At 44.5% G+C, this 27,400-nt stretch overlaps 1 protein-coding gene and 1 pseudogene across 1 annotated transcript in view; both read right to left on the bottom strand.

Moving 5' to 3' along the window:
• Positions 1-27,400, bottom strand: part of LOC127205517 (ankyrin repeat domain-containing protein 36C-like) — a 105,144-nt gene that overhangs the window by 21,265 nt on the left and 56,479 nt on the right. The window contains exons 16-25 of the mRNA XM_051164711.1: positions 25,281-26,363; positions 23,767-23,860; positions 20,993-21,066; positions 17,588-17,842; positions 15,328-15,488; positions 10,405-10,575; positions 8,008-8,041; positions 5,454-5,526; positions 1,943-2,153; positions 296-473 (exon numbers count right to left, since the gene is read on the bottom strand). Coding sequence (XP_051020668.1) covers positions 296-473; positions 1,943-2,153; positions 5,454-5,526; positions 8,008-8,041; positions 10,405-10,575; positions 15,328-15,488; positions 17,588-17,842; positions 20,993-21,066; positions 23,767-23,860; positions 25,281-26,363 — 2,334 coding nt within the window. The remainder of the gene's footprint in view (positions 1-295; positions 474-1,942; positions 2,154-5,453; positions 5,527-8,007; positions 8,042-10,404; positions 10,576-15,327; positions 15,489-17,587; positions 17,843-20,992; positions 21,067-23,766; positions 23,861-25,280; positions 26,364-27,400) is intronic.
• LOC127205477 (profilin-1-like) lies at positions 18,620-20,396 on the bottom strand (annotated as a pseudogene).

The following is a 27,400-nucleotide window of genomic DNA, read 5'->3' as shown; positions in this document are numbered from 1 at the left end:
AAAAAACAAAAACAAAAACAGAAGAGTGTATGGTGTAACAACATGTGCCAACAAAGGTGCCGATCAACCAGAGTGTCCCAAAAATTATACTGCAAGTGATGAGGTGCCTGTCGCAAGTTTGTGTACTTGCACTTTCTTATTTTCATGTTGTGAATTGGCAAGTAATGCCTTCTGTGTTCTGATCACTTTCTGTTAGTCACATGCACTTATCTGAAAGCACATACAAAATTGACGTGATTCAGATAATATCTATTAAGCGCTTAGGAATAGGAAACTTTACTCACAGCTGATTTACCTGTCTCAAATCATCCTCCACGGCCGTTACTTCTGTAATCACTGCCCTGATTTCCGGATGTAGAGTCCTTTCTGCATTCTCATCATATCGCTCCTTTCCCCCTTTTAACTCAGCAAACTCCTTTTGCTGGGATGTAGGCTCAGCATCTTCTTGCTTCTCATCTTGCCTTAAGGGGAACCTGAAGTGTTAAAACACATTACAGCTCATTTTTAGGAAAAGCATTAAAACACATCACAGCTCGATTTTAGGAAAAACAGTCATTGTGCTTTCATTATACTAACAAATAATCTTCTTTTTATTTTTTCTTAAGACAGGGATGTTTTGTTTTGTGTGTGTATGTGTGTGTGTGTGTGTGTGTGTGTGTGTGTGTGTGTAGTCTTGGCTGTCCTAGACTCACTTTGCAGACCAGGCTGGCCTCAAACTCACAGAGCTCCACCTGCCTCTGACTCCTTGAGTGCTGGGATTACGGGCATGCACTACTGCGCCCACCCAATAATCTTCTTGGTTTATTACTCTTCTGAACAATTGAATAAATTGACTTGAAATAAAATATCACTATTACATATGCCAGATGTGCCCCAAAATGATTCACATCACAGAGGATCACCTCCAGATGCTCACACAGGAGGGGCTGTCTGTAGCCATAACCAAGACCAGAAGAAGGGCTCTGGTGTCTGTTATCTCTCTCTCTCTCTTCATAACACTTTGATTATGTCTCAATATTATTTATTACATTAGAAACTTGACAGTCTTTTGTGAACAATACATAATCTGATCATTAATAATAATGAGTTGTTCTTTAATATAGAAATCTGAATTTTATCAGTGAATGAAGGAGACATGCAGAATAAACAGACCAATGATCTCTAGTTCCCTTTTATTTCATTTATGTTAACAAAAGTACAGATGGGGTCTAGCTCATCAGCGGAGGCTTGTCATTGGTGACTGCCTCTGCTGGGTCCCTGGCAATGCAGGGACATTAAGCTCTCTTTACATCAAGTAAGATGTATTATTGATCCAAGCTTTAAAGAAGATTTCTATGCTTTGAAAAGTAATTGCATATGGATGGTGTTTTCAAAATATTTGGAAATTCAGAAAACGAAGTCCCCATGCAGCATTAATTGTAACCGGAAAACATGAAAATGATCACAAGCTGTCACTGCTAAGTGAGTAACAGGACTCAGCACAGCCACTCGGATTCCCATTGTGAAGACCATGAATTTACTTATTTAAAATACTCATCATACCCAAATGAGGTGGTTACACTTTCCCCACCAATTCCACACTCCAAAACCCCCCAAAAACATTCTTCCCCTAGAATACTATACCATAAGCCAGCAATGGAAAGATCCCACTACCTATCTGTAACACAGTATGATGGGGTCAAGTGTTTCTTCCAAACTCAACTGTCGTGGAGGCTGGGGACATGGCTCCGTGCTCTTGTGAGGACCTGGTTTGAATTGCCAGCACCCATATGGTAGCTCACAGTCACCTGTAACTCTGGGTCTAGGCAATCTGACACCCTCTCCTGGCCTCTGGGGCCTTGGATGCATGTGGCATACAGACATACATATAGGCAGTTGCATATAAATATAAAACAAAAAAAAAATACAAATACAAATAAAAAAACCAACTAAAGTATCATGCCTCAAAGTGCAGAACTCGTCCCATTCCATTTCTTTGTGCTGTTGCCAGGGCTTTATTTTTTTAATTTCTGTCTGTTCTCTCTGCACTCCACTAGCTTTATTTTCCACCTTTTCAAGCTTTCTGGTAAGTAGCTCATAGTAACTATTTTTAAGTTCTATTAGTCTTTCATATGACTGAGTCATATCCCAGAGGATCCACAGGCTACTAGAATCTGTAAGAGAGAAGAGAGCATGGAAAGAAATTATATGTGAGCACATTTTGTACACAGGGACTACATTTTCAGACTCATCCATTCATACGCTGAACAATAAGTACCATGTGCCTGTAATAGAGAATGCACTGTTTTTTGTTTTGTTTTTTAAATATTTATTTATTATGAATACAGTGCTCTGCCTGCATGTACACCTGCAGGCCAGAAGAGGGCATCAGATCACATTACAGATGGTTGGGAGCCACCATGTGGTTGCTGGGAATTGAACTCAGGACCTCTGGAGGAGCAGTCTGTGCCCTTAACCTCTGAGCCATCTCTCCAGCCCCAGAACACTCTGTTAAATTCCGCTGCCTACTTGGTTGTTGTCAACTTGACTACATCAGGAATTAACAAAAACCCAAATGGCTGGGCACACCTGTGAGGGATTTTAACAAATTAAATCATTTGAAGTGGGAAGCCCTACTTCTAATCCTAATCTAGATCCACCTTTAATCCAGATCTTTTGTGAGGGAAAGATCCACCTTTAATCTTGGCTTCACCTTCCGCTGGAAGCCTTTATGAGGGGCATGCAAGGAGGAAGCTCTCCGGCTCATTGCTGCCTTGCTCTGGCTCTCACTGGCGAGTCCTTTCCTTCCCTGGTGTTAGAGCAGACTTCTCTGGGATTCTGGTGTGTACTGAAGACCAGCTCAGACATCCAGCCTCATGGACTGAACAGCTACTGGATTCTTGCCCCTTTCGTTGGTAGACAGCCATTGTTGGACTAGCTGGGCCACAGCCAGTAAGCCACCCTAATACATCCCCTTTATTATAAGTATGTTCAGTCTGCAAGTTCTGTTACTCTAGAGAACCCTGACTAAATACACTTTGCTTTTGTTTAGCTTCAAATCTAGGGGAGCAAAGACACAAAATGAGCATTATATGTTCAGATAGAACTATTCAAATATATGAGCCTGTGAGGGCCGTTCTCACCCAAACTACCACATTCCATTCCCTCGGCCCCATGGGCTCATGGCAAATTCATAATGCAAAACTCTCCATTGTCTTTCAGAAAAACCCTGCCCAACACTGGTGTGTGCGCGCGCGCGCGCGCGCGCGCGCGTGTGTGTGTGTGTGTGTGTGTGTGTGTGTGTGTGTAGGGGGGGCGGGGAGGGGAGAGGACTGGAAGCTGTCATAAGAACAGGAAGGAAGGGCCAAGCTTTTTATTGTGACTTAAATGTACCCATATTGAAATTCAGAGAGAGGCATATGTATGAGAGCTAACTTTTTAAAGATCAAATTTTGCCCAAACACATCCAAATCAATAGGAGTTTAACAGCAAAATGGAGGACAATTAAACTACAGCTTACCCTTGAACAAGGCTGAATAGTGTTGGTCTGTGTATACCTTGTGGTTTTTAAAAAATTGTTCTCAGCTTTCATATAGTCTGAAAAATTCACAGAACCACTATGCCATAGAAATATTGAAGGAACATAAGAAGGCTGTCATATAAAACAATGAACAACACACACACACACACACACACACACTAATGTAGAAGACATACATACAAAGCAACGTATAAGGTACACATACAAAACAGTCTGTCTTCTACTCTAGTAACAGAGGAAACCACGGCATGCCACACCAAGCAATTGATCAGAGCTCTGAACATACTTCTGCTCCCAAGTGGTGAGACCTGAGGTCCAGACGAATAATAAACTAAGGTTATAAAAAGCCCTGTCCTTCCACTGCAATGCTGCAGCAACCTTTAAATTGCCTCCTGCTTTTCCTGCTAGAAGCCCCAGTGTGAGGGCCTCTGCTTAGCCATGCCTTGGGATGCCAGCCACCTCAGGAGAGCGGCTGTCTCTCAATGGGTGATTGCAATCCAAATGGCTTCTCACAGCTCTCACTCCCCACACAGAATCTGCACTCATTTGTGCTACCACTAAGAATTCCATTGGACAACAGTTCCCTAGGGGCTCCGTTTCAGAAGTCAAAGATGGGTGCAAAATTTGGATTATCAGGGGTTATCACTCCTGTGCCCACTAAAATGTTATTGAAGAGTCAGTCAATAGCCTCTCAGTGATTGTTTAGAATGGACATGAGTGAACACTTCAGGTGAATGACAGATTGTTTGTCTGAATAAAAAGTAAGCTACAACACCACCCTGAAAAAACAGCAGCAGCAGCGACGACGACAACGACAACGACAACAACAACCACAAGTCCCAGGGCTGGAGAGATGCTCAGAGGCTCAGTGCATTGGCTGATCTTGGAGAGAAGACTGGAGTTGGTTTCCCAGCACCCACATGGAGGCTCACAGTCACTTGTAGCTCCAGTTTCAGGGGATCTGACGCCCTCTTCTGGCCTCTGCTGGTACTGCATGCACACGGTGCACATGCATACATTCACTCATACACATATACACATAAAACACATTTTAGGCGTGCAGTTTAATTCCATTTGTGGCAGGGCATTGTGCCCATGAGCTTGCAGCAGCTCTGGCTCTCAGCACATGATCACGTTCAGGGCGGCCAACACCAGCAGGGACTGGGGAGGGACACAATTTGTGCATCCAGTGACAGTTTACAAACACAGGACACAAAACTTACCACAGTGCCCAAGGGCATTCGCAGACACCATCTGAAACTCTAAAGTCACTAACTCAGTAAGGGGTGGAGCAGGCCGTCAGTGGGACACCGTGGAGCACAAGCGTGCTTCACCATATTAATATACGTGCTAAGATCAGAAGTAAACCGCCATAGGATTATTAAGTCAAACCAATTTAAACAGCGAGAAATGCGTTCCCTGATTATAAACTAAACCAAATTGGAATTTAATGATTGAATTTTATAAATATTGGCAAAAGTATCAAAAAAAAAAAAAAAAAAAAAAGACAGTTTATTAAAGGAGGCCTAGTGCGTTGTTAGTTGCTATCTCCAGCTTTAGCAGCGAGGACTGACAGCTGGGTGACTTTTCAGAATAGAGACGGAGCGAGTGGGTCAGGGTTGGAGGAGGCAGAGGTCTAAGGTTACAGCAAGAGGAAGCAGGCCTCAAATGCCCCTTGCATTGGGCACAGCAGGGGTCCACAAAGCTCTTTGGATGGGAGTTCGAAGTGGTTCCCTCTCTAGTATGGTATAGGGGGCATCTCTGTGGCCCCAGAACCCCAACACTTCAGCATTCTGTGACTCGGGACCGAGGGATGCAAAAAAAGAGGCTCCGAATGCAGCGGAGGCCTCCTGTTCACAGAACCTTTGCACACGCCCCTTCAAGGTGCCTGCTTAGCAGCTGATGGACCCACGGCAAGGACAGGACAACTCACCACTGCCTGAGGCTGTCACAGACGGCTGACTCCTGCCATTGGCTTCTTCTGTTTCATTTGCTTGGGTTTCTGTCTGTAAAATAACACTATTTCAAAATGTCCTCCAAGGCTATATAGCCTGTAGCAAATGCACAGAAGTGGTGATTTAAAACTTAAATACAATGTGTTTGTAGAAATGTAATTCTAGGCCAGGCATGGTGGCGCACGCCTTTAATCCCAGCACTGGGGAGGCAGAGGCAGGCGGATCTCTGTGAGTTCGAGGCCAGCCTGGTCTACAAAGCGAGTCTACGACAGCCAAGGCTACACACACAGAGAAACCCTGTCTTGAAAAACAAAAACAAAAACAAAACAAAAACAAAAACAAACAAACAAACAAAAGAAATGTGATTCTAGATAAAATTGATTTTGCCAAATGATACCCTGATTAAATCACCTGTTTATTAAAAGTTAATTTTGAGACAGGCTTTCATTATTAGCCACAGCTGGCCTAGAACTTGAGATGAGACCAAGCTGACCTTGAACAAGAGATCTGCCTGCCTCTGGGATTAAAGGTGTGTGCCCTCTGTCTCCTGTTTCTTAATTTCTTTTTCAAAACATACTCTTTTATAAAAGTCTTTTTGCCTTACCTCTATATTTCAGTTGATACTTCATATTGTCTTTGATAATATATCTTAATAAAGTAATGTTTTGTTACCTTTTAATTATCACTAAGGCTAATGTTAACAGTTGCTTGCAGTTCTTTTTTAATTAAAGTATTTATTATTGTATATAATACACTAAAGCTGCCGTGCTGTGCATGTGGAGTCATTGGACAACTCTGTGGGGTCTGTGCTTTCCTTCCCCCTTTACATGGGTTCCAGCAATCTAACTCGGCCACCTGGACTTTTGGCAAGCAAGCTTACTCACCTCACCAGCCCTAGACAGGGGGAAAAAAGTCAACTTTAGCATTCTTTTGGTTTTGTTTGGTTTTTCGAGACAGGGTTTCTCTGTGTAGCCTTGGCTGTCCTGGACTCACTTTGTAGACCATGCCTTTAATCTCAGGACTCAGGAGGCAGAGGCAGGTGGATTGCTGTGAGTTTGAGGCCAGCCTGGTCTACAAAGTGAGTCCAGGGCAGCCAAGGCTACGCAGAAAAACCCTGTCTCAAAAACAAAAACAAAACAAAACAAAACCAAAAAATAAAAAATAAAAGCGTGCTTCACCACATCCCACTGATTTAAATATTTATTATAAACAAACAAACAAACAAGGAGTACCTCATCATGTCCTGCTGATTTACGTATTTATTACAAGTTAGGATTAAGTATAAACTACTAAAACCTCACAGTCTATAGAGAAAGCAGTTATTTCTAGTTAACTGGGTAACAGGAAAAAGGCAAGCATTGATGTTTTTCCTTTACTGCTGCTGGGATGTCAAGTTCCTGTCTTGTTGATGCCACTGAAAGGAGAAGTGCGGTGACTGCCAGCGGGGCCCGGAGCTGGTGAAGCCCGGAGAGGGTAAGCCTGCCAGCGGGGCCCGGAGCTGGTGAAGCCCGGAGAGGGTAAGCCTGCCAGCGGGGCCCGGAGCTGGAGAACGAGTTTTCTAATTGTTTGCCATCTCTGCTTGGTGAATCTCTGGGCATCTGTGTTGGCAGCTGAAGTTTCAACAGGATGGACTTTAGCGTGGGTGGCTACCAACTTTAGGTCTCGCTTGGTTTTCCTCATCCTCTGCCTCAGCCAGTCATGGCCTACAGCCCGGCCACATCCTTGGTCTCGCTGTTTAGCTTGTCCTTCTGTACCCTGGTTCCCAGCACCCTTCAGCACCAATCCCCACACCGTGGCCCGGAACACTGTAGTGGATGCCCATAGGGTCATCAGATATAGAAACCGGGTACCGGGCAACCCTCGCCTGACTTTGGGCCTTTGCCAGCCTTGTTCATCTGACTTTGGGAACATTCTCTGCGTCATTATCCCTTCCCCTCCCCGCCCCCCAACCCAGGCTCGTGACTCTGCTGACTTTGCACGTGAGTTGTGGGAAGGAGTCTGGGACATGGACAGCACTTAGAATGGGAAAGATCTGCTATGTATTTCCTGTCTTGACCTGAAACCACCAGGACCTGAGAATCCGCATCCACTAAACCCCTTCCTCCCCCAACATCAAACCCTACAGTCTCCATGCCCTTCAGGGAGACGTGACTTCCTAGGGTTACTCTTTTTGGCAGCCTGGCACATCGAGAGACTGTCCTTAGTCATTCCTCTGGGTGAAACCTCGTTTTCTCACAGTAAAACAGTGCTGTTTCTGAAGCCTTTCTTGCCACGGCTATCTTTGTCGGACAGACAATGCTCATGTGAGGACTCACAGACCGGACTCCCTACCGGATACCCACGGTTGTCAGGTTGGGGTGGGCAGTACCGGGGATGGGCAGTGGGTGGTTGCTGGTTCATGTCCCCGCTGCTCAGGGTTATGTTGATGCCGAGGGCAGTGTAATGTCACTTGGCCTGCAGCCCAGGTTTCCCAGAGTCTGCTTTACTGCTACAACCAATCAAACTATGTTTCTGACTGTTCATTTACAGTACCTTGTGCTTTTCTTTAGCTTGCCTCTTTGTCAGCCTTAAAAAAAAAAAAAAATCATTTCAGGCAAATGTTAAATATGTAAAATTCAAACACTCTGTTTATATAAAACCTCCGCACTTATAATTTACTTCACATGCCAATGATATTTAAAGCACAGCCATTTCCTATAAGGTGGATTTAACTATAAACAGAAGTTAAAGTTAAGGGACAAAGAATAATAGTACTTGTGATAGTTTAATTATCAACTTGACCCAACCTTTTAAATATTTACTTGTTTAGTTAAAGTGTATGAGTGTTTTGCCTGCATACATAGCTCCACGTGAGTGTCTGGTGCCCTCAGAGCTGATACGCAACCCTGGGAAGTGCTCTCATCTACTGAGCCGCATTTTCATCCCAGGGAGACCCTTCCTCATAGCTGAGCTAGCTTTCTCTGTCTACCGCGCAGTCGGCGTGCCATTCCTGGGAGCCCATTCTTACCCCTGCAGTCTGTGTGATGATGTACCAGACAGTCTGTAAAGGAAAGACAAAGGCGAAGGAAGGGCAAACCACTGTGTGAGTGCATACAGAGAGCCAACCAAGGCAGAAGTAAACCTCAGAACTTCCGGAGGTTGGGCCACATTGTTTAAATCGTAAATGCCACATGCCACAACACACTGTGAAAGCAGTATTATTATAAAATGGTGTAACAGGAAATGAATCCATGTTTGTATGCCAATTTGGTTATAATTACAAATGGTAACTTCAGAGTCTGCAGCTAAACAAAAGGCTAAACTCTGCGTGGCATCGTAAGCTTGTAAATTCAGCTGTGCAGGAGTCAGTGCAAAGGTCACAGGTTCTAAACCCAGCTGCACTACAGAGTGATTTCAAGGTTAGTCTGAGTGGCTTGGACAGTCTGATGGGAAGGAGCTCAGTGGCACAGTGCCTGCTTAGGCACGAGGCCCTGGGCTCAATACCTCCCCCAAAACATGAAACACATGGATAAACTTGCAGAATTTAGGGAAAAATTGGACTCACTATATAGGCAAACTTGTCATTATACGTTCGATAAGATGAAGTCAGATTTACAAAACTCTTTAACATGTCTCTTAATCAGCGTAACTGACTGCCCATCACCCCTCAGGCACCTGCTCGGCTCTCAGTGCAGAGCAACAGCGCTGTTGGTACTATGGTACTATGGAAGACGGTTCCGTGCATCGTGACTTTATGAAACAACTATAATAGTCACTGTCATAGTTAGCGGTTTACTTAGCTGCTGCACTCAAGGAAACTGTTCATCTCCAGAATGCATATGACAACCCTTCAACCCAGAAACCTCACATTCATGGGCAACCAACACAGCCATAGCTACTCATGATGATCCTTGCAACACACAGAGGGCAATTAAGTTCTCACTATGCCTCAGCGTCTTGAAACCCTGCATTATTTTATAACTTTACTAACTATGTACCACAGCCCCATTTTAACGTTTGATTTTTAAACTCTGTACAGTTTACTATTTGTCTGATGTAATGTATCAAGATTGCAAATACGGGCTGGAGAGATGGCTCAGAGGTTAGGAGCATTGGCTGCTCTTCCAGAGGACCTGAGTTTAATTCCCAGCAACCACATGGTGGCTCACAACCATCTATAATGAGATCTAATGCCCTCTTCTGGTGGGCAGGGACACATGCAGGCAGACCATTGTATACATAATAAATAAATAAATGCAAAATTTCAAATACTTTGTCATACAAAAATTCCAATTGCATTCACTGTCTCCTACACTGGACCAGTTTCATCCTCATGAGGTATATTCTTAAAAAGCTTCATCTTAAAAGAAGAAGAAAAAGAAACGCTCTGAAATTTCACATCCTTCTTTAATGGTTGTCACCCACTTCTCCAGGGTGAAAAAAAAAATTCTCCAAGGACCGCTCTCTCCTGTGCACCATCTGGCTTCATTGATGGCCACTTACTAAAACTCTGCTTGCCACAGTCACCTGGGTCCGCCATAGTCACCTTGGTCCGCTAGCAGCACCAGCAGGATACTTGTTATCTTGAACACAGAGGACTCTGTTCTGCTTTTTTTCAGAACAAGTAAGCCCCGTTAGCATTCCTTTCCACAGCCAGGCGTGGTGGTGCATGCCTTTAATCCCAGCACTTGGGGGGAAGAGGCAAGTGGATCTCTGTGAGTTCGAGGCCAGCCTGGTCTACAAAGCCAGTCCAGGACAGCCAAGGTTACACAGAGAGACCCTGTCTCGAAAAACCAAAAACAAAAAAAACCAAAAAACAAAAACCAAAAACAAAAACCAACAAAAAGACCCAACAACAAAAAACAAAAACAACCCCTCCAAAGAAGCCCCCCCCCAAAAAAAAACAAAAAAGCATTCCTTCCCAGGAAATACAGACTCTACAGTTTTTACCTTCTCTCAGCCTGATCCAGTTCCGCCAGACGGTGTCTGTCCTCTACCAGCAGCAGACCAGCAGCTTCTGGAAGGGACTTCTCAGGTACTGGTGTGTCCACAGGCTCTCGGGGTGCCCGTGTTTCCCTTTCCCCTTTCTTTGCCTCTTTCACACACGAGTCGGGAACACTCCTTTGAAAAATTCAGAAATACCAACATTTACGACTACATCTGCTGATAAAAGATGAGCATCAGCTTGGTATGACGTCAGCTCTTCTCCATCCAAATCCATTTACTGGTTGTAAAAACATAAAGTACCAGGTAAGGACAAGAAAAGTCACATGATCAGGAGTTTGTGGATCAAGAGTTGCATCTGAGCATATGCAAAGCTTTACGGGAGAGATGCAATGAAACAAAACGAGCTCACCAGGCAGGAATGGGGAGAAACTAGCTATGGGGCCTGGAGAGACGGCTCAGCGTGTAGGAGCACTTGTTGGTTTTGCACAGGACCCAAGTTTGATTCCCAGCACCAACATGGTGGCTCACAACCATCTGCAACTCCAATTCTCTCTTCGTTCCCATGGACACTGCACACACATGGCACACATAAATACATGCAGGAAGAACATCTACTCATATAAAATAAAAGAAAATTTAAAAAACCAAGTCTAGTTATGGGACAGAATGCGATCCCTGAGATGAGGTGCGTGCCAGCTGGGCATATGCTCTAAACTTAAATGGGAAAACCTAAATCAAACAGATACACATACTCAGACAGGAGTGCCAACCTAACACAGAATGCTATGTAAAAGGTGAGGACTCACAGGAATCACGTACATGTTAACTTCAATTTAGTTTTAAAATATAATAATTTCAAATATCAAAACACCTCAAGGCATACACAATGAAGCAAAAAAAAAAAAAAAAAATAGAGATATCTCTGGGGGCAAAACCTTAATTTGAAAATATATCAATACACACAGTTCAAATATCACAGTATATTGATTTGTCTTCTTCTCCTTCTCCTTCTCCTTCTCCTTCTTCTTCTTCTTCTTCTTCTTCTTCTTCTTCTTCTTCTTCTTTTTGGTTTTTCAAGACACGGTCTCTCTGTGTTAGTCTTGGCTGTCCTGGACTTGCTTTTTAGACCAGGCTGGTCTCGAACTCACAGCGATCCGCTTGCCTCCGCCTCCCAAGTGCTGGGATTAAAGGCGTGCGCCACCACACCTGGCTTGTTTTCATTTTTAAATATAAAACAATGACTAACTTGGACCTCTACCTTTTAGGAGAACAGTAACAAAAACACCCTAAACCAGCAGCTGAAGAAGAATAATAAAGTTGAGGACATAAACTAATGAAATGGAGGTGCGAACACTACAAAGAACCAGTGAGACAGAATTGTTTCTTTGAAATGAACAATATTGAGAAGCCATTAGGCAAACATTGTAGAAACAGGAAGAAAACCCAAATTCTTAAAACTTGAGGTGATAAAAATGTAACATCGCAATAGATGCCAACAAAACACAAGACGATCAGCAAATACTTTGGAAATCTCTGTTGCTGAAAACCCAGAAGACACACAAAACCCTTACACATGACCCTACCAATAGCAAGTCGAGACCGTGAACACACCGCTACCCAGTGACGAGCCCTTGGGCAGGCGCTCACCCTAGTCAGCCCAGCTGAGGTGGGGAATATTTGGGGTGTGTCTGAGGTCCGTCCTGACTGCTCGGGAAGCAGTAGATCCCAGGCTGAACCCAGGAGTCTCGAGGCTGAGCTCCGGGTTCAGATCTTGGGCCTCATGGCAAAAGTGTAAAACAAGCTAGGTGGGACATAGGCCTAAGGATGCCTGCATTGTGTTTCAGGGAATGGATGAGGGTGTGAGTTTTAGCCACAGTTCTGGCATGCGCTGTAAACATTGCACTTAAATATTGGGAAAAAATACTCGAATCAAAACAAAACAGTGTCTCAGCACTGGGAAGGACAAGGCTAGGCCGAATCCACGCACGAGCTTACAAACATTCAAATAAGACAATCACACAGGCCTCACACTCATTGACAAAGACAAAGTGGAAACTGCTGATGACTAATGCCTGGTATTATTACCTTGACATCAAGATCAGAAAAAATAAAAACAAGCAAATGAATAAACAATCAGAATCATCCAATTTTCCTGAAGAAAACAGACACAAAGAAATTCTGAATAAAATCCTTACAAAACAAAATCAGCAACATATTAAAGTATCACACACTGTTAGCAAGTTAGTTTCATTTCAGCTATGCAAAGCAACAAAGCAACAGATGTAACACATCCCAAGGTGCCCAGAGGCAGAAAGCATAGGACGGTCTTGAATAGATGTGGCCCTTTGCCAAAGTTCAACATCCCTCATGATAAAATCCCTGAAGGAACACACATCAACATAATAAAGACGGCATTTGAACAAGCCTATAGCCGATAGTATACAAAACGGGGACATCCATGTCCATTTCCCTATGACCAGCAACCACTTTATTTAACATAATGCTTGAATTTTAGGCAGAATAATGTAGTTAGCCAAAGACATGCAGGGCTACAGACAGGAGAGGGAGAGGTCAGATCATTTCGACTTGCAGAGCAGACCAAGTGATTGTCCACTTAAAAGATTCTTTTTTACCCACCAGAAATCTTTTAGCTAGGAGAACACTTTCAGAAAGTGTCAGGATACAAATCAATGTATAGCAACCAGTAGCTTTTCAATATACCAATACCTAAACATGCTGAAAAAGAAATCAGGAAAAAAAAAACCAAAAAACCAAAAAACCAAAAAACCAAACAACCCAACAAACCCATTCTCAACTGTTTCAGAAGATACACATCCTTTCAGTGAGGCGAATGACACAGCAAGAGGAAACCAAACACGACAGAAGATGGGGGTGATACAGGCAACAGCCTGCTTTTTATTTGGTGGCCTATGATGTCTGTGAGGGACACTGTCCCCTGTCATAGGGTAGCTCCATTTAAGTCTGCAGTAGTAGGTTTCCATATCGCGTTGTCAAAGGTCCCGAATGCACGCTGTCCCTCCCCACAGCCCTTTTCCCCCATTCACCCTGTTCCACTATCTTAAGCTGTGGAGTGATTTCTCACTGGGAAGGCATATTAATACTCTAACAGTATTTTATAGGTCTCATTATTCCTGGGTCAACAATAATAAAATTGTAAAAGGTATGTATCACAACAATAACAACAAGATACACACATTTGATATCAGCTCAATACAAATTTTAAGATGCTCTTCACTGAAAAAAAGAAAGTTGCTTTTTTGGTTTGTTTGTTTTTTGCTTTTTGTTTTTGTTTTTAAGATAGGGAATCAGGAAAGACCCTGGAATAGTCAGAGCCTGGGCAGAAAAGGTGACGCCAAAGGCATCACAACAGTTCATTTCAAAGTGTACCAGAGAGCCACAGGAGCAGGAAAAAAGCATCAGACTGACACAACAATGAAGAAAGACACACACATGGGATAGAATGAAGGGCCCAGAATAGCCCCTTAGCTACTGACTCCTGAGTGTTGACAATGGTACCCAAAGTATACGCTGGGGAAGGAGGTGTCTTCAACTGAATAGTGCTGGGACAGTTGGATTTCAACATACAGAGGAAGGAAACTAGAGCTCCATGCTTACTGTAAGGCCTGAGAGTCTCGAGGAAGGTTTGGAGCAGCTTATGATGTTGCCGATAAGACAGGGGACCAGCAAACACTGTAGCTTCGCTTTCCGGCTTGACAATTCATTTTATGCATATGAGTGTTTTGCTTGCGTGTTTGTCTGTGAACCACTTGCAGGCCTGGTGAAGGCCAATGCTAGGATGTTAGGTCCCCTGGAACTGAAGTCACAGACAGTTGTGAACCTCTGTGTGGGAACTGAACCTCGGTCCACTGCAGGAGTAGCTTAGTTGCTGAGCCATCTCTTCAGCCCGCAGCTCATTTCTTAAATGATTACACGCTACAGTATTTTGCAGACATAAACACAATAGCTACATCCTTGTTGCTATATACACTAGCTCTGAACTTATAGCAATTATAGCAATTATAGCGTAAGTACCCACAGATACTTACGGATATGTTAAATGTTTATTTATACATTTTAATATATGTCCTTTGTGCTCACATTACATATTGACTGTGTCTTTATCTATTTGTGTTGTATATAATATGTAATAAATGTTCTTAACATATAGAGGGACCCAGCTCTAGAAATGAAGATTTTTAGCTTCAAAGAATGACACCAGAGAAAACGTTGATACACACTGCTCAGTTCCCCTCAGCTGCCTTCTGCAGCTGCGTCAGTAAACAGCAGTGCACTATAATGATCAGCACCCTACACTAGTCAAGCATTATTATTTTAAGATTTATTTATTTATTATGTATACAGTGCTCCGCCTGCATGTACATCTGCAGGCCAGAAGAGGGCACCAGATCATATTATAGATGGTTGTGAGCCACCATGTGCTTGCTGGGAATTGAACTCAGGACTTCTGGAAGAGCAGTCAGTGCTCTTAACCACTGAGCCATCTCTCCAGACCCCCAGGCCTTATTATTTTTAAATTTATTTTATTTGATTTTTTTGGTTTTGGGAGACAGGGTTTTTCTGTGCAGCCTTGGCTGTCCTGGACTCTCTTTGTAGACCAGGCTGGCCTCAAACTCATAGCAATCCTCCTGCCTCTGCCTCCCCAGTGCTGGGATTAAAGGCGTGCGCCACCATGCCTGGCTGCCTTATTATTTTAAAAGAGAACATTTGCCAATTTAATTGAAAAAAAAAAAAGTATCAAATTATTTATGTCCTTCTGGCAACCATGTGGAAACCTGACAATCCCAGCAGAAGTGTAAAATTTGTTACCCAGGCATGTTAGCCCAAATTAGGGTTAGTGTTTAGAGCAGAGTGCTGACTGATTTTGAACTATTTCTGCAACCTTACTTAGCAAACTCATCTTTCTCTTCAGTAGGAAACGGCTTCCTAGTTCTTCCATCTTTTCTTTTGAAAAGCAACCTGCTGTCGTTAGAGTCGGCGACCATAAGCTGTAGCGTCTCTAGGACTTCCACTTCCGGACTCCGCTGCGTCTCTCTCATGTCTTCAACCTTTAATGGAAGTTCGAGGAAAGGACAAACGTTACTGTTCGAGAACACGAACTTTTATTGTTTTCCTCACTTGACTCCTATTTTCGCTACGTGATTTTTAGCGCATAAAAAGATTTTTGTAGGGCTGGAGATGGCACAGGTGTTAAGAGCAGTTGCTGTTCTTGTCGATGTCCTAGGTTCAGTTCCCTGCACCCACCCTCATGGCAGCTCACGGAGTTTAAGCCTCTAGTCCCAGGAGATCCACCGCCCTCTTCTGTCCTAGGAGGGCATTATACATAAATGTGGTGCACATATATACACACAGGGAACATATGCATAAAAGTAAAAAAAGCATTTGCTTTGTTAATTTTCGTATTAGAGACTATTGAATAGTTTTTGTGAGATCTGTTTTATTTGCTTGAGATAAAAACCTCAGAGTTTTATAAAACCTCAAAATTGGGCATTCTTAATTAATTCTTTAATTCAATGTTTGCCCTCTAGCATTTTCACTGTTTGATGGAAGAACTTAGGAGCAGGAGAAAACACATCACCTTCAGGATCGACTCCAGGATTGCACATATGGCAGTCAGATTCCCAGAATGTGCTATCATGGGCGGTAGGAGCAAAACTGAAGCATCTCTTCCCTGCCTGGCTGTTCTTGCCCCCTTTAGCTTTGACAACGTTTAAAATCACTTGGATACCAACATATTAAAAAAAAAAAAAAAAAAAAAAGTCAAGAAGCCTACTGACGTGGAGGTGCCGGGCTGTGCGGGTGAGCGTACGGGAGGCTGCTGAACTTGTGCCGAATTCTGGCACTGAGATGCCTCCCAAGCAGGACGGGCACCAAATACGACGCTTCACGGACGGAAGAAGGATGACGTCATTCCTACTTCAGCTTCAACCATCCATTCAGCGTCTTAGGAGCCATTACATAGCGCTGCATGAAGCCACAAGGCACAGTGCAATCCCGCAACGCCCCGTCAGATAAGTGACCCAGCAACTCCGTTCAGTCAGTCAGTTGAATTAGAGAGATGTGAATCTGTGTGAGGACTGGCGGAAGCCCTGAGTGAACGTGGGTTGTGGACACTGGCACAGGCGTATCCGGGACTGCAGTACCTCTGCCCCATGGGAGTGGCAAAGCTTCCTGGGACAGTCTCGGAAGGATGGCAAAGCCTTCGTTAGGGAACCTGAGTGTGTGCATAAAATGTGCGCCGTAGCTGTCTTTTCCTCCGCTAGCCTCAAGACTGCTCCCTACAGAGCCTGTTCTCCTGCTTACCGGAATGCACTAGCCCTGCCTCAATGTATCTCAGAACTCAGATTTTTAATCTGGATAAGTATGTTTTTCTGGCTGATGGTATATGCTCTTGTATGGTATGAGATCATATGCTCTGAAAACAGCTTTACCAAAGAACATGCTGTATGGGATGCTTTTTATTTTTGTTTTTTTGAGACAGCTTTAACAAAGACTAGACTAGTACACACACCTGATTCCCAAGAGAGAATTTACCGAGAGAATTACAACTTCCAGTGGCCTGGACGGAGGAGAATGCCAAATTTGTACACATTAAACCAACAATAACTATGTTGGTTTGAGTGGAAGTTTTTGTCAAACTTAGGGACATTTTCATTTTTTCTCGTTTATTGTTTCATCCCCATTGAGTAATTTTTCCTTAAGATGACAGTGCCACCCTCCTCTGTGTTTGTCTTAAGTCAAAAGATCACACAATGTGCGATAAATTGATTTTCTATGTCAAATGCTATTGGAAAGAAAGATTGGGGTTGAAAAAAATCAGTGAAAAAAATCATTCTGAAAATATTTTTCTGAACGTTTATTATTTAGACAATAGAAACCACATCTATCTAGACAGCTTCATACGCGGATAATCCCACTGCACCCGGCAGCCTTTTGTCTTGTTGGTTTGAGACAGAGTCTCTCTATGTAGCCCTGGCTGCCCAGACACACCTTTACTCATACGGGGCAGATTATTTGTTGCGTTACAGGTAATTACCTTGAACTGAGCTCTTCCCCTATAGTTACCCGGAAGTGGTTCTTCTGCAGGACAAACGTTTTCAAACACATGCCTAGCTGCACGCTGTGACTCTAGGCTGTGTTTGCTTGCCTCCCTAGCATCCTCTATTCCGTCTCCAGAGAGGGACTCTTTCTTGCGTGTGTTCACCGAACGGATTTCTGTCTGTCCAGGTGCCCATTCTTCCTCACATGTCTTGTTTACTTTGGGGTCTTCAGACATTTTTTCCAGATGCAAAGGTTGGGGGCGAATTTGCATGCTTTCCTTCTCAGTCAGGGGCCGGACTGGCATGGATGGATCCGCAAGTGCATTCTGAGTTTGGGGGCGAGTCTTCACGAGGACTTCATCCTTCAGGTATCACAGGATAGAGAGGAGACAAATAGTTAGAAATGGATATATATTTTATATTTAAATTTCTTAATATATGTTTAGATGCCAGAAGTCACTGGGCAGTGATTTTTTTTTTTTAGTAGAATCTTTTTTTCTTAATTTAGGGAAAACAAACAAACAAACAAACAAACAAACAAACAAAAAAAACCAACCCCCCAAACAAAAAATTTTTTTCCAAACACACACAGGAGGAGGCATAGGTAGGAGGAGGTATCTCTGTCCAGCCCCAGCCCCTAAGCTCATGCGGTTTTGGCAATAAAGGAAATGGGGTAATGGCCCCCCAAAATAATGGTATGTGTGTGCTATATATGAAATTAAAGTTTAAGGCGGATGATAAAATACAAGGTACCTCAGAGGGGGCACCAATATATATATAAAAATTAAAGATTAATGCAGATGTTAGGATATAAGGTACCAGGCCCCAGGTATTATGCTATACAGAGTTTATTAGATGCGCATGGGGAGAGAAGGAAAGGGGGGAAGGGGTACCCCAGAGAGAGAGAGGAGAGAGGAGAGATAGAGAGGAGAGGGAGGTAGAGGGGTAAAGGGGTAGAGAGATAGTGTGCCACGTGGAGGGTGTCTTTTATATGGCCCAGGGCAAGGCCACGCCCCCGTGGCAGGTAAGCAGTGACGTCACAGGTAGGCTGGCTGAAGCAGAATCCTAACTGTGGGTATGGGAAGAAGGGATGCGAAAGCGGAAGGGAGCGGTGGGGGAGGGGACAGATGAGGTCAGGACTAGGAACGCCGAAGGTGAGAGGCCATTTCATAACACTTCCTGTTGATCAAACCACCGTGGACACCTTCTTTGTCCATCAGCAGGACTAGCGTCTTGGAAGTCATGGTGACCACGACATTGAAGGTGGGGGCTCCTCCGGGGTAAGAAGATCCATTGTAAATTCCCCCGTCCTGCAGCAGTGAAGTCCCGGATCACAGAACATTTCTGGCCCTCAAATGTCAGCCCATTCACAAAAACTTGACCAGTCTTTGCCTACCAGGACACCGACCTCAGCTGGCGTCATGCTAACGAAGGTCTCCCTGGGGACAGTGGCCCAGAGGGCAGAAGGCGAGTCATTGTAGCCTACGATGGCCGTGTCCTGACAGGTCCCGTCTGTCACGGAGGTCCACCCGGCCTTGGCGCTGCTGCTGGGGCTGCTCTGGGAGCTGCTGCTGGGGCCCCTGGCTGGGCTCCGGCTGGCGGGCGGGGCTGGAGTTCGGGGCACACGCTGCCATCCGGAATACAGCTGTGTTAACTGTGCCTGGGCAGTAAATTTTAAAAAAGAAAAATAATTTACTTAACTAACACGAGAAGAAAAGCAAACTGGAAAAGTTATTTTAGTCACTGTTATTTGGACAGAACACTTACGTGTTAAATTAATTATTAATTAATCCACTGTGTGTTAACTTACCAAAGAGGAATTACTTATTTTTAATTTGTCCTTATATAAAAATATTCGACTTCACTAGGCCTCAAAATGTAACCCAAAGCTTTACGTTATGAACAGACAAAGCACAGACACCAATCACACAAAAACTAAATGACGTAGCATCTATATGGGCCCTGGGCATTAGAGGTTAATATACTCTTAACACCCACAAAAGACAGTAGGTAAAGGCATCAGCCCCACTCTAAATATCTGTGCTTTTACCCATAGACTAAAGCCACCTGGCCATCCTCAGAAGAAAGGGGAGGTCATGGTTTCCCAAGACGCTGAGAGTAAGTGACTGTTGACTGCTCAGCCTTAAACAAGGAGTTCATAGCCCCCCTGTGAAAGCTGAGGGACCCCTGAGAGAGAAGGATGTGAGGAACGTAAGACAGGAAGGTAGGTGAAGAGCTGTGTGCAATGCCAATCTGCACTGAACACAGCCACTATTATCGTTAGCTCGGATCAGCTGTGGCCACCTGCCTTGGGCTCCCACGAGCCTGGCCTCTAAGCAGTCAGCCTGGAAGGGTTCAGGGGCCCTACCTTCTACTGCTATCTACCAGCTATTGATGGGCCCCGAGAGAAGGGACATAGCCATCTTCAGTTGTGTGCCCACAGCTGAGTCCACTGGGTCCAAAACATGGTCACACAGACGCCACTGGTGACACTCAGTTGGTTACAAACCAAAATGAATAGATGTGAATGTGTGTGTGTGTGTGAAAGAGAGAGAGAGAGAGAGAGAGAGAGAGAGAGAGAGAGAGAGAGAGAAAGAGAGAGGAGAGAGAGAGAGAGAGAGAGTGAACGGTGGATGGGGCGGCAGGGAGATGGGAGAGGGCTGAGGCAAGATGGGTCAGTACGCATTGTGAACACAAATAGCTTCCTAGTGTGTTTGTAAGTCACTTTATTCACTTTAATACAGACCCTGAAGATAATTAGAAAACAAGAGATAGTATGACTTCTTCGAGTTTCCCACTAGTCATTGCAGATATGGCACAGTCATTTTAAGCCACAGGAAATGATTCTCCGACAGCGGCCATTACTGTTAGGTGCGTGCACAGGTCTGTCGGGTAGAGCTGACCGACAGCGGCCATTACTATTAGGTGCGTGCACAGGTCTGTGGGGGTAGAGCTGACTGACAGCGGCCATTACTGTTAGGTGTGTGCACAGGTCTGTGGGGTAGAGCTGACCGACAGCGGCCATCACTGTTAGGTGCGTGCACAGGTCTGTGGGGGTAGAGCTGACTGACAGTGGTCATCACTGTTAGGTGCGTGCACAGGTCTGTCGGGTAGAGCTGACCGACAGCGGCCATCACTGTTAGGTGTGTGCACATGTCTGTGGGCTAGGGCTGACCAACAGCAGCTATCACTGTTAGGTGCGTGCACAGGTCTGTGGGGGTAGAGCTGACCTCCGGTCCATCCTGTGAGGACATTACACACACAGAAGCAGGGAAAATACTCAGAAAGATGTCTGCTCTCAGTCAACAAAGTGACTGACTATAGCTTCTAAGAGCACACTGCTTTATTACTAGTTAAAATTTTTTTTTAGTTAAAATATTTTAAAAGCTGAATGCCAAATATGATATAAAATTGCTTCTGGAAGGCGATCATGAAAGTGCTCTTTGGAATATGGAACATTATTAACACAAAGAAAACAGGCACAAGAAATTTACATTAGAATTGTGCATTACCGATAGCTGGGTATTTTCACTGCTGTCAAGACTCTTGTGTTCCGGCTGTGATGTCACCTCAGAGTCTGTTTCCACTGTAACACACATTTCTCTTAAAAAAAACTATTCACTTAAGAGGTTGTTGAAAAGCAATTCTTAAAAAAAAAATAGATGAAAAGAATAAAACCCTAAAGGAATAATGATTATTTTCAATTTATAAATAAAAGATTTTAAATCAAGGTTAATTTGCAGGTGGCCCCTTCATTAGGAAATATTACTACAGGTAAGCTGCCACACACACACACACACACACACACACACACACACACACACACATACACACACACATACACACACACACACACAGAGAGAGAGAGAGAGACACACACACACACAAACATACACATGCACACACACACATATACCAATATGCATACACATATACACACAGACACACACACTACAGGTACACACACACATTCACATAGACAGAGACACACATACAACTTTTGCAATATTGGGCTGAGTGTGGCTGCACAGATCTGTAACCATAGCATAGTGGGTGGAGGAAGACACAGATCCCTGGAAGAGGCTGCTGGTCAGCCAGGGTAGTGATGAACTCTGGGCTCAGTGAGGCACGGCGGCATCTCAGAAGACAAAGTGGGGGCAGCAAGATGGCCCAGTGGTCAAGGTACCTCCTGCCACATGATCCCTGAGACTCATATGACGCAAGCAGAGAACCAACTGCCACAAGTCCTTTGACCTCCACACATGTGTTATGACATATTCCTGCATGGCCCTGCACACACACATACATGTGCACACATAGGTTATTAAATATACAGGTTATTAAAGAGAAAAAGAAGATGAGGTGGAGAATGACAGTGGAAGTTGTCACACACCAACCTTTGGCTTGCACACCCATGTGCACACACATCTAATATACTCAAGCACTCGCTGTAAGCATGTGTACATACTTTCATTTGTTTTAGTTCCTAGTCCATGAATTCTTTCCTTCTTTTTAAATGATTGAGACAGGGTTCCTCTGTGTGGCCCTGGCTGTCCTGGAACTCACGCTGTAGAACAGGCTGGCTTCGGACTCACAGGCCTTGAACTGCCTGCCTCTGCCTCCCGGAGCTCTGGGATCACAGGTGTGCACTACTGTGGCTGGCTTTATTGTGTGAACTCACACAAGCTGCAGGCACTGACTCTCAAGGATGAACTTAGCTTTACAGATGGCTCGAGCTGTGATCTCAGGGTGGTGCATAAACAGTACAGAGATCAGTGGAGGGCGAGGCAGGAGCAGGACCAACAAGACGCACGCTTGTCTAAGGACGAGGGTCCAGGTGGACAGCGCGTGGTCAGAAACCCCAGACAACAGGGCAGAGGCAGAGAGGCTAGGCACGGAGTCAGAGAGAAGTCTGATTTTGAAAGTTTTACATCTGTCTGCCACTGGTGTAGAGACTCATGTTTTTGAGTGCTAGGTGGCCATTTTCACAGAGATAGATCATAGCCAATGTGTTGAGAGGTGAGGCTGTGGGGCCTGTCAAGAGAGGAAAAGGTGAGCCTTAGGTGACAACAGCCTATGCTAAGTGATGCCTGAATTGAAGGAAAACTCCCCGAAAATTAAAATATTGCAAGTGTGCAGTATAAAACCCATTTTATGAAACAAATGTAAAAATTTATGCACTTGTAAAACTGAACAGGGTTCAATTCAGCACACACACACACACATACACACACATACACACACACATACACACACACATACACACACATACACACACACACATACACACATACACACACATACACACACACACACACACATACACACACACACACACACACACAAGCCCCAACACTTTTATATGCACTTCACAGCACTCATGAAAGGCAGAATTAACGGATACATGAATTATATGCAGTAGATAGTTAGACCCTGTGAGAAGAAACCACACGGACTGACATAGAACCCTCATATGCTGGTCAGAGTGTGCTCGAACAGTTCGGCGAGCGGCTCCAGAGGCTGGCGTCTTGTCTTGCAACAGTCTAACAAAGTGTTCACTTTTCCACAGCATTAAACTGTATACCCAAGTGGCCAACCATGCACATTTAAATTTATTAAAAATATGACACACCTGTGTATGACTGGGCACCTTCTGTGTCTGGGGGCATCTCCATAGTGAGGAAGACAGGAGCGAGAACTTGGCTCTATTTGAAACTGGAAGCTGGCTCCTGTTTCTCCCCCACCCCCCAACCCCCAGGTTTCAACTCCTTTTCTTTTTTTGGTTTTTTGAGACAGGGTTTCTCTGTGTAGCCCTGGCTGTCCTGGACTCACTTTGTAGACCAGGCTGGCCTCGAACTCACAGAGATCTACCTGCCTCTGACTCCCGAGTGCTGGGATTAAAGGCGTGCGCCACCACATCCAGCCTACCCCTTTTCTTTTTGTCCTTGTGAAGAAGGCTCTGATTCCCTGCCCTTTGCTGGCAAAGCGGCCTCATGCCCTCCATCCGCACCTGCCCCATTGGCCATTCCTCTCTTCCCCCCTCTGTTCCTGCCCATTTCCAAGTCCGAACTTTTCCTTAGGTCTCAGAATAGCTGACACAGAACTACTAATGAGCCTTCGGGGGCTCAGCCCGCTGGCCCTAGAATGACAGACACCTGATTGCCACTTTTCTTGTCCTTTCCTTTCTATGTCTTTAGTTGGTACATTTCTTTGGCCGTAGGTCACGTTTCTACCACTCAGTGGGTGAACACTATTTCCAGTGACTGGCAGGAACGGCTGCTCTTACCTGCTGCCTGGATTGCTTCTAGATTTTGCCCTTGTTGATCTGTGGCATCGGATAAAATCCCCTCACACTTGTTCAGCAGATCCTCAGAGGCACTCTACAAAAATTAATAACCACAATCAGTCTCCAAACGCTTCCCACTTATTTCATAAGAAGGTGTCTGAAGTTTTACTTTCGATTTATTTTTTTACTTTGTTATTAAAAAAGATTGCACACCAAAATTAATCAGACCCAAAGACTATACACGTTAATAACTTCTTAATGAAGTTCCCATTTCAAAAGCCGTTGTTTTGAAATGAAGTATACATCTATGGGCCATTTTTTGTACAGTTTCTAGATCATGTAGCAGATGTAAGCATGTTTTTTTTTTTGATCCCAAGTGTGGGATGAGGCAGTATTTTTTTCTTCATATGGTAACCAGTCTTTGTATACAGATCGTGAGGCCCATGGACATTGTATATATGAACCAAAACTGGATAGCATGTCACAACAAGGAACTACACTTAGGATGTCTGCTCTGATTTGTATAGGCACTGAAATTAAATACCTAGATAAAACATTTAAATACAATTATATATGTACATATATATACATACATACATATAGTCTGTAAATATAAATGAGGGCAGAAAAATTTTATGTCTTTGAGACAGTATCTTTCTATGTAGTTGAGGCTGACTTCCCCTAGGACATGTAGTGGTTGGTGACCTCATCACACTGCGCATCTGCCTCACCCCTACCAAATGCTGGCCTTACCAGCCTGGGCAGCCATAACCAGAAGACACCAAAACTGCGTCTCATGACCCTGCTTTGGTGGTAAAGCTCCGTCTTTGCCATGACGAGAAGTGCTAGTCACATCTTGGTGAACATAAGCACCGGATGGTAGAACCTTCATCTCAGTAAACTAGAGTTTAGATCATCTAGATCTGTAGTGGAAAATTACTGATGGGAGGTGGTTGATTAAAATGTGAAAGCAGTAGGAAAACCTTTCATGTGTAATGATAAAACACTGAGAGGGGCTGGAGAGATGACTCGGTGGTTAAGAGCACTGGCTGTTCTTCCGGAGGACCCAGGTTCGATTCCCAGCAACCATGTATCAGCTCTAACTCGTTACAGACATATGTGTAGGCAAAACACACACTTAGAATACAAATAAATCTTAAAAAAAAAAAAAAAAAGGACCACCATGCAAAAATTAGACCTGCTGTGGAAGTCTCTCTTTGTTACATAAAGACCACACAGCATTTCAAGTCTGGAGAAGAAGGAATGCTAAGGACAGCTCCTTACTAAATGTCTGCAAAGCGCCAGGTGCTTAATTCACACTTTTTCTTCCTAGTATCTCAAATGACGCAAGGTGGTTTAAGAAGCCGATGCCTGGGCGTTATGTTCCATTGCTTAGGAAACAGAGCGCGCCACACGGCTACACACACCAGGCATACGTAGTCCGCTTTTGTTAGTCAATAGTTTCCACTAACAGAAAGCAGGACTGCAACTCAGGTCAGCAAAAGAGCAACTACCTCGCTTTCAAGGTGGACTTTCTCCCAGGCTAGGATCTCTTCCTCCATGATGCGCAACTCACTGTCCGACAGCCTGTCCTGCAGTTCTTCATCCTTAGAAGCGCTTGGGGTCCTGCCATCAGGGGCCGCAGCATGGACAACTCCCTCGCTGCACGCTGGGGCGTCGCTGTGGCCTCTGCTGCTCTTGCGGGGCAGTGGCTTCAGGGACAAGTCCCTGGCGCCTTTACTTTTCTTGTAAGTGTCGCTTACAAGAAGGGTAGAATCACCCCAACTGTTTATTTCGCTCACGTGATTCCTTTCCTTGGCGGCTGAAAGCCCTTTGGGTTCGCTGGACCTTAGCCTGGGTCCCGACTCGGAGTGCGAGTCCGTACGCTTTGGTTGCATAGTTCTTTGCGGCTGGCTCTTGAAATCCTGGCCCCCTTGCCTTTCACCCCCACACACTTGTAGGCATTTGCCTTTTACCTTCCTACTTTCTGTATTCTTAGATTTCTTCTTGCTTTTATGAAGAGATTCTTCCCGTTCGGATGTATTATTTTCACAGTCGGATCGATTTTTCCTTAGGGGAGACTTAGCAATTGACTGGCCACTGTATTCCACGACCTGAGAGGACGAGGGAGACGGAAAGGCATTTCCAAGGCCACCTTCCTTCTGTCGGGGAAAGGTCCGCAGTGCTCCAGAGACCAGCGCTGCAGTTACATCTCTGTCCTCATAATCAAGCATATTACAGGCCAGTGTAGGGGAGGCCGGCTTCGGCTGAGTTTTTCCTGGGGAGTCGTCGGGTAGTCCCTTTTCCTCATGGTAAACATTAGTTTTGACACCTTCGTAGACCTCACCCAGCTTCGCGGTTAGCTCGTTTACGGCAAGTCGGACAGTTTCTTCACACGCCAGTTTCCCTCCTTCCATCGACCCAGCCCCAAGCCCTCGCCACTCAGTGGGCTTTGAAGGACCCCACGAATCATCTTCTTCATCGGAAGCCGCGCTCGTCTCCGGCTCCTGCGGTTGGAAAGGTGGAAGGCTCATCTGTTTAGCTTGATGCTGGCTTGCTCTCGCCGCCAGGGGAGGTTTCTCTAACGGATCCCCGTCCTTTAGAGATCATATGACACGAACAACAAAAGAGATTAATGTGCACCATGCAGCTTTTTCATAATACATGTTTAGTTACACAAAAAACCATGCAAACAAAATCAGCAAATAAAACTAGTTTAGAGCTGGCGAGATGGCTCAGAGAGTAAATACATACAGGTCTTGCCGCCCAAGGCCAGCTGCTGAGTTCAACCCCCAGAATCCATACGGTGGAGACAACCAGCTTCCCCAAATTACTCTCTAATCTTCACAGGGGTGCTGAGACACGAGCATGCTCCCACACATACAATAAATAAATGTAAAAAAAAAAAAATGCCCCATTTACCCTAGTCCTCCCAGGAGAGATCAAGACCTGGAAGGCTTAACAATATCACCTGTTGATTAGATCGATCCTATTTGGTACTTGTCAGGTCATTTAAAATACTACAAGAAAATTCTCACGGAAAACGGCTTTATTTTGCCATTCGTTAAATACTGAGCCCTGGTGTTCACTGACGTTTAGTCTCTGAAAATTAGGAACTGAGGAATAGAAGGCGAACTAAGATGTTTATTTCCATAATGCTGACACCATGTGGGCAAAAAGAAAATTAACGTTAGAAGAAAACAATTCCAATATAGTGTTTTAATAGCCTACAAACGTGATGGTTTTCTAAGCTTTCCCAGCTGAGATGCAGCTTCAAGCACAAGCCTTAAGAACAGAAGCACATGCCCACTGACTTATCACATGTCTAAAACATGCCAGGTCCTGCTCTGGACGAGAAGGACATGAATTTGGAAGGTGGTTGTCCCACTGTCTGCTTCCCTGTCATTTCAAGATAGTAAGAGGTAAACTATGGAGGTCTGTAGGGATGGCTAAGTGGTTAAGAGCACTGGCTGCGCTTCCAGAGGTCCCGGGTTCAGTTCCCAGCACCCACATCGTGACACGTATAATCCCAGCTCTGGGGAACCCAGGGCTCTCTTCTGGCCTCCACGGGCACTTCCTGCATGCGGTTCACAGATGTGCACGCAGGCAAAACACCCGTATGCATAAAATAAAT

Source organism: Acomys russatus, chromosome 22 (assembly GCF_903995435.1).
Source record: "Acomys russatus chromosome 22, mAcoRus1.1, whole genome shotgun sequence".
Lineage (NCBI taxonomy): Eukaryota > Metazoa > Chordata > Mammalia > Rodentia > Muridae > Acomys > Acomys russatus.
The sequence above is the reverse complement of the archived record's forward strand: the minus strand, read 5'-3'. Positions and strand labels throughout refer to the sequence as shown.